The sequence below is a fragment of the Zosterops lateralis genome (assembly GCF_965231275.1).
Source record: "Zosterops lateralis genome assembly, chromosome: 12".
NCBI classification, from domain to species: domain Eukaryota; kingdom Metazoa; phylum Chordata; class Aves; order Passeriformes; family Zosteropidae; genus Zosterops; species Zosterops lateralis.
In genome coordinates this window covers 18,622,176-18,636,467 of record NC_139772.1, presented here as the reverse complement: position 1 = coordinate 18,636,467, position 14,292 = coordinate 18,622,176, and the positions used below count along the sequence as shown (strand labels likewise).

Genomic DNA, 14,292 nt, shown 5'->3' with positions numbered 1-14,292 from the left:
ACCAGAGCAGCTACTTGCTGCTCAGTTTGATTCTGATCTTTATATCAGAGCCATGAGAGCTGAGTGCTTCACCCAAGCACTCCCATAGGATGATTTTATTTTGGTCTGTGAAGCCTCAGTACTTTCAGCAAAAAGTGATAATGTAATTAGGATATGTCATTTATGTTCACAGGACCCTAGAGCTGCATGTTTAAGTGGATTAATGCAAATGGAACTTGGTGGGAGTTCGGCCTTAAAAATTGCTCATTTCTTATTTGTTCAATTATGCCAAAATTGAACAAGGAAAATATTCTTCAACTGTACCTTAGCCCTAGTTGTCTTGACTCTGCAACTGCTGCTCTGTTGATGATGACTCAATGCCATGGTGAACTAATTAGGACAGTACTTTGTTACTAACAAAAGAGCTGCTTTCTTCCTCCCTCCTCTCCCCAGCAGTTTGTCAAACAAAATTGTATCCTATACCAAAATAATAGCAACCTAATGTATCCTGGCACTCTGTCTCTAGTCAAACAACAGTATTTTGTAATGCTGTTTCAGTACATGTATTAGAGGAGTTGTGTTTTACACAGCCCATTAACACAAGGGAATCATTAATTTCTGGAGAGTGTCTTTGCCAGAAAGATGTAGGCTTTAAATCTTCAATGTACGTAGAAAAGTAGTGTCCATGTCAGATGTTCTGAATGGGTATGATCATTCTTGAAAATAACAGGGATAGCAATGTTCTGTGCTCTGCATTTTAAATAACTGCAACCTACAGCTGACATTCTTATGGGAGACTCACCTATGCATTCACATCTGTGTGGACATGCTGAGATACATTGTTTTAACATCTTTTCTTATGAGTCTGGATTAAAGGTGCTGCTGTTTCTCTGGTTTGTGGTTTTCTTCACAGACATGTTAAAATAGTTTCATCTTGTTTTAAGTGTTTTTGTGAAAATCTACTTGCCATTTCCACCTTTGTTTTTTATATAAACAAAGGGCACATGTGTTATGTCTGTTTTTTGAGAGTTGTTATTAAAAACTTGTAGCAATAGTTAACTCAGCTGCCTGTTCCTGCTCTCCAAGGGGTGGCCTGGCCTGATATGCACCGTCTGGCTGACAGAGTCCATCTGGAGGAGCTGACCAGAATTGGCATCCTGAAAGGCAATGTGGATGACATGGTGAAGGTTCATCTGGGTGCAATATTTATGCCACACGGACTTGGACATCTACTTGGAATCGATGTACATGATGTTGGAGGTTACCCAGAGGTTAGTGTTTGTCCATTCTCAACTCCCCTGCAGATTAACCCCTCAGCTCAATCAACATTGCTCATGCTTTATGTGTGGTTACCCAATTGCATCCTCTCAGAGGTATAGAGCAGATGTGCATTTAAGTGTCTCCTTTTCTTTAGATGTGGTATCTTATGCAGTTTACTCTAAGGAAATCTATTAGTTCTTGAAACATAAATTGTTTAAGGGAAGAAGTCAAATGATGGTGCTCTTTGGGGATTCCTTATCTGTTCAGTTTCTACATACACTGTGTTGTTCCTTCGTGAGTCTCTGCTCTGAGAGGTACCACCCAACACCTGAGCTGTGGCAGAACATCTCAGTCTACCTGAGCCCTGTATTGGCAAGATTCCCCTTCTCCATTCCAGCTGTGAGGCTGTACCAGCTGTAGCTGGGCAGTAAATCCCAGTGGCTGTGTCCTGTGGAAACAATGGCTCAGAACCCTGTCTCAAGCTTTGCTATCCAGTGTCAGCATGGGCACCAGTGTAGATGTGCTGTCCCGGAGTGAGAGCAGAGAGAAAAAGTCCATCAAGTCTTGCAGTCTTTGCAAATGTGAAAGCATAACCTCTTGTATTCTGAGTTTCTGCAGAAAACAGAATTATTGTCTTTTTTTCCTTGAATTAACTTGGTGATTCATGACTGTGATCTGAAAGCAGAATAGGTAAAATTCTGTAACCAATTAACTGCAATTAATTAACCAAATAATTGCATTATCTGCCATGATAACTAAAATAATAAAATCTCTATGGCCAGTTGTACTTAAGGTTTGAATAAAGAAAGATTACAGCAGCTTCAGAAAGGTTTCAGAAGGGTTGTGTTTGTGTTAGGTTGTGGTTATTTGAGGCTAACTGTTTAAGGATTTTCACTAATACAGTATGAAAATGGATCATTTGTCTTCTCTCATATGTAAGCTGTTCTTTTGCAAGAATCTGCAAAAGAAACCAGGAACTTTATAAGGTAAGATTTAAGCATATTTTGGTGTTTTTTCTTGTTGAGACCAGGCTAGGTAACAGCTGCTATGGCTGGTTTAGTTTTACAGGCAAAAGAAGAACAGTATACTACAGTGTAATATTTGAGGATACTACAGTATAATATTTGTATAATATGGTACAGTGTATTATTTGAGGATACTTATTACATTCACAGTATAATTAGAATTGAGAAACAATATTGTGATAATGATGTAATAGCATCAGCTAATAAACTTATATGTAACAGAAATGAAACAAAAATCAAAAGCAGTCCAATTCTGATTTTAAGGTTTCTGTACTAGCTGATACATTAAGGATGGATGCTTGTCCCTTTGTTCCTCTGAAGTGCATTTTCTCTGTGTACAAATAGACACATTCAGCAAAGCACAGGGGCTGGGGTTACTTGGAAAGTTCATAAACTTTAAAATCCAGGACCCTGCAAGGACCCTTTCCTTTGTTTTGTGAATAACCTCTCTGAATTTGGTGGACTTAAAAAACGGGAGCATGTATTCAAGATTTGGTAGGGTAAAGAGGTAACTAAACGTTAGGAACAAGTGAGAAGAATTCTGAGTGCCAAGTACCCTTCTTTGTTTTGCCTAAAAACTGTATTCTTTGAGGTTAGAGCAAGTACCTTAGTGTCAGGGGAGAATTCTAGATTTTGTGTGAGTCTGCAGCAATGGACCATGTACACCTTCCATCTCTCAGATTCCAGTAGTGTGGCATATAAGCTCTGGAATAATTTTTTTGACAATAGTTTTTGTTTTCGTATGACTGAGTTTATAATTGTTATTTTATGGTATATTATGTAATTTAAGGGTAATTTTTTGAAAGGAAACTGATCTATCCACAGTTTTGAAAGAACAGCCTGTTACAAACAAAAAAAGGGATATAGGGACTGTGCTGTCAAATGAGTTAGGGTCTCCGGTTTTGTACTTACTGTGTGTAAAAAGGCCAGAGCTCTACAAAGAATTTTATACCTGCAAATACTAAAATTATTTATTTGTATTGGCATGCAACTGCATTCTTACATGAAGAATGTTTGCATGGCTAATTTACTTTCAAAATCTCATCCTCAATAGCAAATTCCTTGAATATGAAGCATGTATGAAAACTCATGAACAAATAGCTGATGTTCTGTATTTGCATATAAAAGTGCACATAGATGGGTGTATGGCATCACTTTAGTTTGAAAAATTAAGAATTCCAGATGCTGCAGAAGAGCAACCCCTTTAAACTCTGTGCAGCATTAATTTCACCTCTGGTAGACCCTTCCCTTCCCTTCTCTCTGAGCAGAGCAGAGACTTTGACTAAGATGAGGTCCCTGGGTGTAGGAAGGACACAGCAGGAGCCTGTCAGGGAGCTGGAGCCCTCATGGGAGCCCTGGTCTGGCCCCTGCCCAGGGCAGGGTGGAAGGATGCAGGGGATGTGGTGCTGCCCAAGGAAATCTGAACACGAGCCACTGAGCACCTTTCCTGCAAGTGTGGGACATGTCTGGATGAAATGGGAGAAGGCTTATTATCCATGTCTCATTGTTCCATGAAAAAACACATTTTGAAGACATCTAGTACACTCTGGAGTGATTTGTGGTGCCTTTTAAATGTTTACCAGCTAGCAAGATCTTCACAAAGATTTTTATAAAGCCATTTTGGTGTTTATTGTACACTGAGCCCATGCCCACAGTATCATGTTCTTTTTTCTAGCTGGTTAAAAAGCAACTTCTTTGCTTTTGGCCGAGGGAATTTCTGGGAGGATTACAAACGATTTTTTAAAAATAAAAACTTTCCAAGTGGATATTATTCCATTATTTTCCTCAAGTGTAAACAGTTACATTTGAAATAATACAATAAACGTTAATTTCCTAATTTTTATCCGTCAGAAAGTTTTGTGTGTTCCAAAAAAACTATTTCCAGACATTGTTAGCTTAGATTAGTTATTCATTGGTAGCCAAAGATTTCTTTTTTCAAAATTGGCAATAATAAGTTTTCATCTTTTCCAGTAAGCTGCTTTCACATGCAGCATTGAACAAGCACTTTCTTCTTCTTTGACAAATGCTGTAAATGCTTGCAGATTTTCTGCAGAGTACACGCTAGGATATTAGAAAATATAACATTTCCCTTCCTATTTTTTGCTGCTATAAAGAATAATTGCTTTTGGCCAGTAACGGATGTGCGTTGGCAACCTTATTTCAGGATAAACATGGTGACAGTGGTGTAAGCAGCAGTTTCCCGGTGAAGCACACAAGTAGAGGTGCTGGTTTCCAGGAGTGCTGAGCAGCCAGGAGCTCCCTGGGGAGAGAAAACCCGCCTGCCTCTTCTGAGGGTCTGGCTGCAGCTAGAGCTCTTCTGAAAATTCAGCCCCTGTGGTACCAATCACTTCAGAAAATCTGGCCCTCAGTCACACAGAGCTCGCTTCAAAGGGTGAAAACCCCACTGGGCTTAGCTTCTGCTGTGAAATTTAATCATGGGGATGATTTTCTCACATTCCTTCAGTTGTTTCTGGGTAAATTCGATATGGGATATAAATGAGGGTTTGTGCCTGTTGCAGTGAAGAAAATGTGGTACGTGGCCCCAAATTTTCACACCCTGAGGTAGATGAGGCTGAAGTTTTCATTTAAATCTAGGTTCTGGGTCTCTAGATGCCTGAGTTGATTCAATTTCATGGTATATTAATTGACTATAAGGCTCTAAAGAATGCTAAGTACATTTGATGACTTTCCATAATAATAAGCCAGTTAATTTAAGTTAGGTTAATAAGTACTGTGATTTTCGCATCTTATGAATTAAGGGTTTAATTTCATTTTGTTTTTTAAAATTATAAGATTTACCTTAGTTTAAATTCTTAATTCCATTCTCATGAAAAGTTGATCCTTTTGTTGCTATTCTGCATCACAAATGAAGTTTGGAGATCTGTTTTGGAGTTACCCAGACCCTTCCATCACTGTGCACGCTTGGGGAACATCTCTGCTGTGCACAAGCTGTGTCTGGCTTTAACAGAAAGCTTGCTCCCAGATCCCAGATGACTGACTGGGAACTGACAGGGAATTTAAGTCACCAAATGTACTGGAGAATACAGGAATAATCTTGTTCTGGCGAAAACTGTTTTCCTTATGTATCCAGCTTTATGCTGAAGATTTTTTTTAATTATTTTTATTTTATTTTATTTGGGGTTAGCATTGCAAATGATGCATTAATGGTTTTTCCTTTAAGAATTAGAAGATGAAGTGAATTTACCAAGAAGCCTAAAGCTGTTATGTAGGGCTCTGGTGGTGCAAATTGCTTCACTTGCCATAACCTTGCGAAGCTTTGTTCCAGCTTTGGTTACCCAGGCCCTGCAAACATGAAACAACCTGTGTGGAAGGCACTTAGAGTGCCTTTACTTTACAAAGATTAAAAGGGCTTTTCATTAGTTTTAACTTTTGGTTTTGTTCTTGCAAGTGATTGTACACCTTGAGAAAAGATTAGGAGAAAAAGCTTGCTGCTTCTGCTTTGTAGGACCCCCCTTAAGTTTGGAGTTTTTTTAATTTTGTTTTGGGTTTTTTGTTATTTGGTTGGTTGGTTTTGGTTTTGGTTTTTTTGGGGTTTTTTGTGTGGGGTTTGTTTATTTCTTTAATTCCTGCATAGGAAAAACATACATACAGCCACTGAGCTGGCAGCATGCAGAAAAAAACCAGATGAGTGAAAACTGCCTTTCCATGCAGAGCAGCACTGAAATCCACAGTGCTTACTGTACCTGCTGGGTCAAACACCAACCAGGAGAGTCTCCTGCAGCCTAGGATTCTTCTGTGGTGTTTAAACCCCTCCCGGAGTCAGTTTGGAGGTTTAAACCCCTCCCAGAGTTAGGCTAATAGATCTCACCCTGCTGTCATCATGTGTTCAGAAGAGTTGTGATCAGTTCCCAGCCCCTTTCCCTGTGAGGACAGATGCTGGAGTCTGGGTGTTTATGGAGTTTAGGACTTGAGCAGAGGTAGAAGAGGAGGGAAGGCTCAGGTGTGGATCAGTGCATTGCCAGGATCCAGACATGCCCTGTCATACTCCAGACTTTCCCTCTGCTGAGAAAGAAGTTGTTAAGGGCTTGAGGCTTTTAGTTGCTTGGTTTGAATTTCATTAGTTCTGTTTAATTTTTTTTTTTTTATGGAGATACATGCTTATGTTTCTTTGACTTACTGAAGTTTGTTGCAAAAGACTTTGTGTGCTAAGAGAGTTTTTATCTGAATATTTGTTGTCCAAATATTTCTGAAATTTTAGCAGCAACTAATGGGGCTTGTGTGTTTTTGAACAATTCATTCTAGGTGCAATAGGAGAGAAAAAAATAAAACCATAGAGTTCTGCTTTCAATTGCATGAAAAAAAGTAAATAATTGATATCACTGATACACTTTGGGAGTTTTGCTATACAGTTTTCACTAATGGTATTTAAAGATCACAAAAGAAAAAGCCCTTTCATTTAAAACTTTAAATGAAGACTTTCTGTGTGTCACAAGAAACTTGTTCATTAGATTTTAAATGGTGCTTGTCATTGGTTTCATTTTAAAACAGTGTTGTTAGTAGCTTTTACAATTCTTTCTCTCATTTCTCATAAAATTCTTATAAATTTCTTCTAAATATTCTCCTAATCTTCCAGGTTAATGCTGTAGTTGTCAGTTGGTGATTTTTACTATTTGCCATCTCTTTCTTTCTCAAACTTAGGTTCTAAGAAAAGAGAAAAATTACAGTGCGTATGTTTCGTTACTTCCATTATGATAGCACTGGAGCTTGGTAACATCAGAGGATCAGAAAGCAAAAATTATATGGGGAGTTCTGCTCAGAACCATGCTGTAGTGATGGATTGGAATTCAGCTCCAGCTGAATCAGGAGCCAGCAGTGCCTCACATAAGTGGCAGATGATTTTTTCCTCGTTCCCTGCAATAACAGGAAAGTTATTAGGTAACTTAAACCTGATGCCACAGTTAATACTTAGAAAAAGAAGAAAACACTTCAAGTAAAATAGCCAGTTAAACATCATGTGTCCTCTGTTCCCCCAATATTAACTTTGAGCTGTGTCCCAAAAGCTCCAGCCAGTAATTAGATTCTCCTGCAGAAGTGGAAGCTTTGATTTGCAAATGCCACGAGTAATATGTGGTGCTTGGGGCATGTTCTCCTGTAACCTGCTGCTGATTTCAAAGGCAGGACTGGCAGCAGTTCCTGCAGGTGACTATAGGCAGCTTAGGCTGCTGGGGAAAAGCAGAGGATAGATTGAATAAACTAATCTTCATTAGTAACACTCAGCAAGTGAAACAAGGGCTTAGAGAGAAGGGACCAGGAGACACGTGAAATGGAATTTCAGACTTTTATTTTCCTAGCTGCACAGAGCTCTGTTCTTTTTATATTAAATGAGCTAATTAGAAGTTAGGTATATGCAGTGGGAGACTAGGGAAGAGTAAAAGAGCTGAGATTTCACTTTGGTGCTCATTTCATATTATCTAAATGTAATGTTAGTATTCTGATTAATTTAAATACTTGATTGCCCTTAGCTTGGTAAAGTGGTTAGGACTTCACTGTACTGGATGTGTTCCAACTGGGACAGTCTGGCAGGCTCCAAAAGGTTCTGTAATGATTTAGCTGGAAAAGAGAACGTGAAGCTGTATTATGTCCCTAATGAGTCTTTTGCTGTGGTTCAGAGTTTGCAGTTATGGCACCTCAGGTGTTCTCTGCCCTGCCTGGGGTTTGTTGCCATCGCTGGCTTGAGGAAACTTTGGGGTGATGCCAACTTGCAGCCCCTGGTTTTGGCAGGTAGGGTGCCCCTGCTTCCCCCTGCACTTGTGCATCTCCAGCTACTGCCAGGGCCCTGTGGGTGAGCCCCAGCCAGCACAGGGACATCATCTGTGGTTTTCTTCTGTTCTGGTCCAAAAACAAACCCAGGGTCAGGCCGGGTGTGCCTGGAGCTGTCTCTGCTTCTGATGGCTTTGCCTGGTAGACAGTGCCTGTGGAACAAGATCCAGCATGATTCACAATGGAGTTCTTCCCTGGAAAAAGCAGCATATTAACCACTGAGTTGCTTAGGAGCAGGCAGTAGTTCATCTTTACACTGAGATATTCTGGGGATATTGCAAATTCTAATCCCTTTTCTGGGAAATAGGCAGATTCACATACTTCCTAATTCCCTGCTTATTCCAAAAATAGTAATATTTTGTATTACTGTACACTTAATTTGAACTTTTATTTTGCTTACATAGTAATAAAATCAGTTTACAAAATAATTCTCTTGTTCCCTTGACAGTCCTTATTGCCTAGCCATGCTGGTTTTTGTTACCTTAGATGAACCGTTAATTGGAATCCAATGTTCTTGGCAGGAGTACAGTCACAAATGACAGTGTCATACATCTGTGCTTACTGGAGGAGGAGTGTCTCAATCTTAAAATGTGAGCAGAACCTCCAAATAAACTCAGTCTTAGAAAACAATTTCAGATATAGTCTGTTGTTGCAATATACAGGAGAATAAACAGTTATTCAAAATGTAGTTTTCACAGAATATAACTGCAAGTCTCTTTCTAGATGCCTAGGCATTCATATTTTCTAGACTATTCTGTACATTTTTGGGGGGCAAATTATCAGCTTATACTTTTGTGCAGCACTGTGACAAGGGTCTAGGATATAATGGTGATAGAAACAGGTACTCACAGGTACAGCTGCTGTACCTGCACTCACATTTTCACTCTTCATTTCATCTGACTGCAAAACAACATCATGATCATTCTTGAAAACAAAGCTTGAGTTGTTTAGCTGCAAGATGCAGGGAAGGTTCCTCCTCACAAAGAAGGAAATCCACTAATGGCAGAAGATTCCTACTGATGGATGACAGTGTGAGGCTGCCCTGTCGGGCTTTGCTCCCAAGAGAGTTTGACTTGATGAAAAATGGCAAGTCTTGTTTCAGATCTGTCATCTTCTGTTTGGGGATTGTGGTGTTTCAGTCGTTAAAAAAAGTCCTGTTTGTCCTACTTTTCATAAACAACCACAGCAAACTGAGAGCTGCCAGCCCCTTGACCTGATGGGTGTGGTGGCTACCAAGGTGGTCATGAGTGCCCAGAGGTCAGATGTCACTTGGGATGCTGAAGCCGTGGTCTGATGTGTGTTTTAATCCAGCACTGTTCTCAAAAGAAGGGATTTTGTGATCTATCCAGCTTGGTCACTGGCCCCTCTCTGCTGATTTCCTGTACCAGCTCATTTTGTCCTTCAGCCTCGCAGCAAATTGGACTGGGGCTGTCCTCTGCTAAGAGTGTGAGTGGCCACATACAAGCCATAGCCAGAACCTGTCTCTCTTCAGCCATTTCACACATCTATCTCCTGGTGAACACCCTGCTAGTCTGTTAAAAGGGACAAGCCCACCCACTGCTGTCCAGATGTGAAAAGCTGAGCAGTGTTACCCTTTCTTTGAAACCCACTGGAGATGCTTTCATGGCAGGGATAGAGCTGCATCAGTACCTGCACAATCCAAAGACCTGGAGATGAAACTTAGAGCCAGTACAACCCAGGACAGATAGGATGGGGAGAACAGCAAAAAGACTGCAAATTCTTTCCAGAGAAGATAAAATTTTACTTTTGGGTGAGCAGCAATATTCAGGTGCCTCAGGGAGTCTCCCTGCATTGCTGAGAGACATGTCCAAGTGTGTATCTTGGGTCTCGTTCCTGAGTTACTGTTAGCTTCTTGAAGGAAGAACTAAAAGCAGCATCAGACTGCAAGCAGTCTAGACAAAATGCCTACCATTGCTTTAGCAGCTGTACAGAGCTAAATAAAGGGGGCTACTGAGGCTTTATTGTCACACCTGATGTTAAACACCATTTATTTTAAGTAAAGGCAAAAAAATATGGATGCTGTGCCAGGGCTGCCTTCAGAGGATGTTTGTGATTGTTTTCCTTGCTCTGCATTTGTCTTTCTAGCATCTGTCTTGGATTGACTGCCTTGGAAAAGGCATTTACAAGTGGAATTGAGAAGTGTACTTAAAAGCCAAATATGGGTTGGTTGTTGTGAAGTAGCCGATAGATACTTGGCGAGGCACCAAAAGGTCCAGACACTAATCTAATTGTTTACAGCTCATGGAGAGATTAATCCACAAGATTGGATGCCCTCATTTCCTTTACACATTACAATGAATGTGTGAGATGCCAAACCCCAAGGGGCAGTATGAGAGAAAAAATGGCTCCATTTCAGTGCAGTTATTGTTTCAAGTTTAGAAATATATTGATTTTCTTTGAGTTTTGATAAGAATACAAATTCAAAATGCCTTGCTTAATATCACAGTATTCTTGTTTCCTAGTCTCAGTAAAACAAAACCATGTTTTCTTATTTTGGTGTAATATATAGTGCTCTGCAAACTCCAAATCAAACATACAACATAAAACATATTGAACACACAGTCAAAATGGGCAAACTTGCATCCAAATGTTCAGGCTGCTTAGCTCTAGAAATCTTGGCTACTGTAAGATGCTGTACATTGAAACAGAATAAACTCTGCAAAGGGAACAAAAGCAGCCCCAGCATTGCTTAGGTGAGAACAAAGCAAACACTGCAGAGGAGCTGCTGCAAAGCACTATTTCTGTAAAACAGGCTTTCCCTGAACTGAAAGTGGAGCTCAAGAGCAGACAATACTGCAGGGCTGTGTCCACTCTGAAGAGGGAATGATTCAGTAAGATAAAAGCATGGGAAATGTGCAGGGAGTGCTCCAGCCTCCCTCCATCCCCCTGGCCTGGCAGAACACGGGGGGTCGGCTGTGCCTGGACGTGGTGCTCCAGCACCCAGGGTGGTGCTGGCCAGGGTTTGTCTGGGAGAAAGGGGAACTTCCATCCTTGTAGTGCCAGTCAGGCTGATAGTGATGCTGACACCCGTTTCCCCTTCTGCTGGCGAGAGAAAGTACCATGGCTTTGGCCAGAAGCAAGATTCAGGAAAGCCAAGTGGACATCAGATAAATAAGCCGTGGTCTCACAGACATGTTAACCTCAGACTCGCTGGCTGAAGCAGAAGAGGTTTCATGAGCAGAGTATGTGTGCATGACTGCAAGCTGGTGGACCTCTGAGCTGTTCACTGGTCATTATGATAATTTGTTGGGGAAGTTTTGCTACAGTTCCAAAGAATTTTCAAAAGGCTAATGGGATTGAGATATATTTGTTCTGATATTGCAATACCTGGCACATTTGGGGAGGAAGAAAGTTAATATTTGGAACTAGTCTTTGCAGTGTTTCTATTTCCTTGACTAAGCACGTCCTCATATATCATTTTTTTTACCAGCTTTTGGGAAGAAGAGAATGTTTTGCTAGTTCAGACTTGTTTTGACTTAACTTTTAATAATACCCATCAGCACCATGTTGCCTGAGAGTCTGAATCTGACAAAAGTTTAGTTTAAATGGGCTGCTTTTATGAGGTCATGTGTAGACTCATTGCTCCTGAATCAAGATCATAAATGTGTAATTTTAATAACATTTGGTGAGAATAAGTATTTGCATATCCTTGGAGAAATTGTTCTGTGCTGCATAGTTGAGCTGTTTCAGCCATGACGTGACAGGGGCATTTCAAGATTTGCATGTCACTTATAATACCATACTTTGCAAGGGAGGGTAGAGCAAGGAATAGTGCAAATAATTATTTTTGCTTGTAGTGCAGCATTTCTCCCAAGGCAGAGAGTAACAGTACCAAGCATATCCAAAGCCATGATTTCTGTGGTGCAAAAAAACAAGTTGGGGTGTTGAGTTGAAAACTGGTCACCACTTTATGTGAAAGCTAAATGAGGACTGATGGGAGGGAGGTGATTGCATAGCTAAGTTTCAGTCCTTTATGATTATTTTTAATATTTTGTGTGTCTAATGGAGCAGCCAGCACAGGAGGGCTGGCTGTGAGGTGCTGCTGTGAGCAGGCTGTCTGTGTGTCGTGCAGGGCGTGGAGCGCGCGGAGGAGCCGGGGCTGCGCAGCCTGCGCACGGCGCGCCGCCTGCAGCCGGGCATGGTGCTCACTGTCGAGCCGGGCATCTACTTCATCGAGCCCCTGCTGCAGCAGGCCCTGCAGGACCCTGCCCAGGCCTGCTTCTTCAACACCAGCGTCCTGCAGCGCTTCCGAGGCTTCGGCGGGGTGAGTCCTTCTGAGCTGTTTCTGTTGATGGTTTTTCTCTGTGTTTGCCCTTACCTGAGGGGGAGTCTTTTGGCAGTCGTGATGTATCACTGTTCCTGGAGCAGCACCTTGAGTCATTTGGACTGTTTGACTCTGCAGACAAACTGGGGGGGGCGGTTATTCTAATTTTTTTAATGTGGTTTTGTACTAGTGATTAATGATAGACCTGTATTTTCCCATTGACTGAAATATCCTCTGCCAGCACCATACAGTGGCTTGCCAGGTAGGTGTTCTGTCTGATGTGTGAAACATGTATGTTATGAAATATGAGACTTGAGTTCTGTAGTCCAGAGTTGGCTTCCTTGACAACAGCACAGCCCAGTGCTTCCTGCCAGGGCAGAAGAGCCTGATGCTGTTTAAGTTGGGGAGGCAGTGGATGAAAACAGCAATACTTGCTCTTACAGGATTATTGATGGAATGGCATGAAATTTGTGCCTTGGGGGAGCCTTCCCTGTTTACCAGAAGAATGGCTGATGGGGTTCCAGAGCAGCCATGCTCAGTGTGACAGGCTCAGGCAGCCGCAGTGTGCACAGGAGGATTGGCCAGGGGAGGTGGAGGTGATCTGGGCAATCTTTGCCATGCAGCAGCCACTGGGCAAGTAGAGGGGCCCTGTTTGTACACACAGTCCAGGGCACGTTTCCCATTCACAGCCACCACCCTCACAGAGCATTCAGCAATTGCAGTGCTTCCAGCGGGTTTTTATTCCAGCAGGGCAAACATTTGAAGGGTGCCTCATTGTTCTGCAAGTTTTAGTATTCCTGCACAGAGGAGATAGAGCAGGCAGCTGCCATGCCCCATCCTCCCCTGGCTCTGCTGCTGGGTCTCAGTACAGCCAGCAGTGACTGGCAGTGGCTGTGTGTTTCTGGTATGAAAAGTCACTCATTAGGAATTGTCTGCTGCTGCCATTGACTGATTTATCACTGTACCCCAGCCTTGAGAGGGTGATTACTGTAGCACTTTGGTCTGAGCTGCCTTAGAACCAGCAGCCCTGACAGAAAAGTTGTGTGTGTTATTCCCAGTCATGTGAGCCAAGCAGGCTCGAGGGCAGCCACCCATGATGTGGGTGCAGCCTTGTTAAGAGACACAGGACTTTACCCTAGCTGGTATTTAATTCACTGCTGAGGTCTGGGACATTATCTGTCTCTGTGTTGTTTCCTTATCAAGATTTGCCAGCCAGACAAACCGAGGTACTGGTGAACAAAAGGCAGCTAATTCTGCATTTCCTAACTGTGAGCACATTCTGTGTGACACCACACACTGAAATGTATTTTAAAAGAGCACTGTGCTGTGCTTGTGCAGCTTGACACTGCAGTGGAAACAGGTTTATCTGTCTTTGTTTTCCTTGTAAACCCTCTGTGGGAGTTTTTCAGCAATGGAATTGATCGCTGGTGAGCTTTCCCTGAACTTGCTCAGCAAAGCCCACATTTTTCTCAAATGGCTGTGAATGCCCACTCCATTTCTGCAGCCTGAGGTGTGCCTGTGGCTCACCTGCTGCCTGTGGGTGCACAGAACAGGAGTGACAGCATGGCATCTCCAGCTTGGTAATAAGTTGCTGGATCAGGCACTTTTGTTCCAGAGATTTCAAGCAAACTCTATTCCCTCATTTTTGCTTAGCTTCCTGTAATGATGACTTGTAAGGAGAGCTAGCCAACAAACTTTGCTAAAAGAAGGGGCAGCCCAAAAGGGATTGAGCAAAAATCTAATCTCTGATCCCCCTGTGAACAATACATTTTACTTAGAGAGAAAAAATAATAATACACACATACACTGAGCCAGATGTTGTCACTTGATTTTGTCCAGGAGAAGAATGAAAATAAAATCTGAGACTGGAATACATACGAATATTTCTGAATTCTTTACAAAAGCTGAATTATAATGCAATCAAAATAAGTTTTTCCATCTTTACCATTCTGACTTGATTCT

General features: G+C 41.7%; 1 protein-coding gene across 1 annotated transcript in view; it reads left to right on the top strand.

Moving 5' to 3' along the window:
- The window catches only part of PEPD (peptidase D), a 142,099-nt gene that overhangs the window by 120,599 nt on the left and 7,208 nt on the right, over window positions 1–14,292 (top strand). The window contains exons 13-14 of the mRNA XM_083870097.1: window positions 1,066–1,250; window positions 12,139–12,330. Coding sequence (XP_083726223.1) covers window positions 1,066–1,250; window positions 12,139–12,330 — 377 coding nt within the window. The remainder of the gene's footprint in view (window positions 1–1,065; window positions 1,251–12,138; window positions 12,331–14,292) is intronic.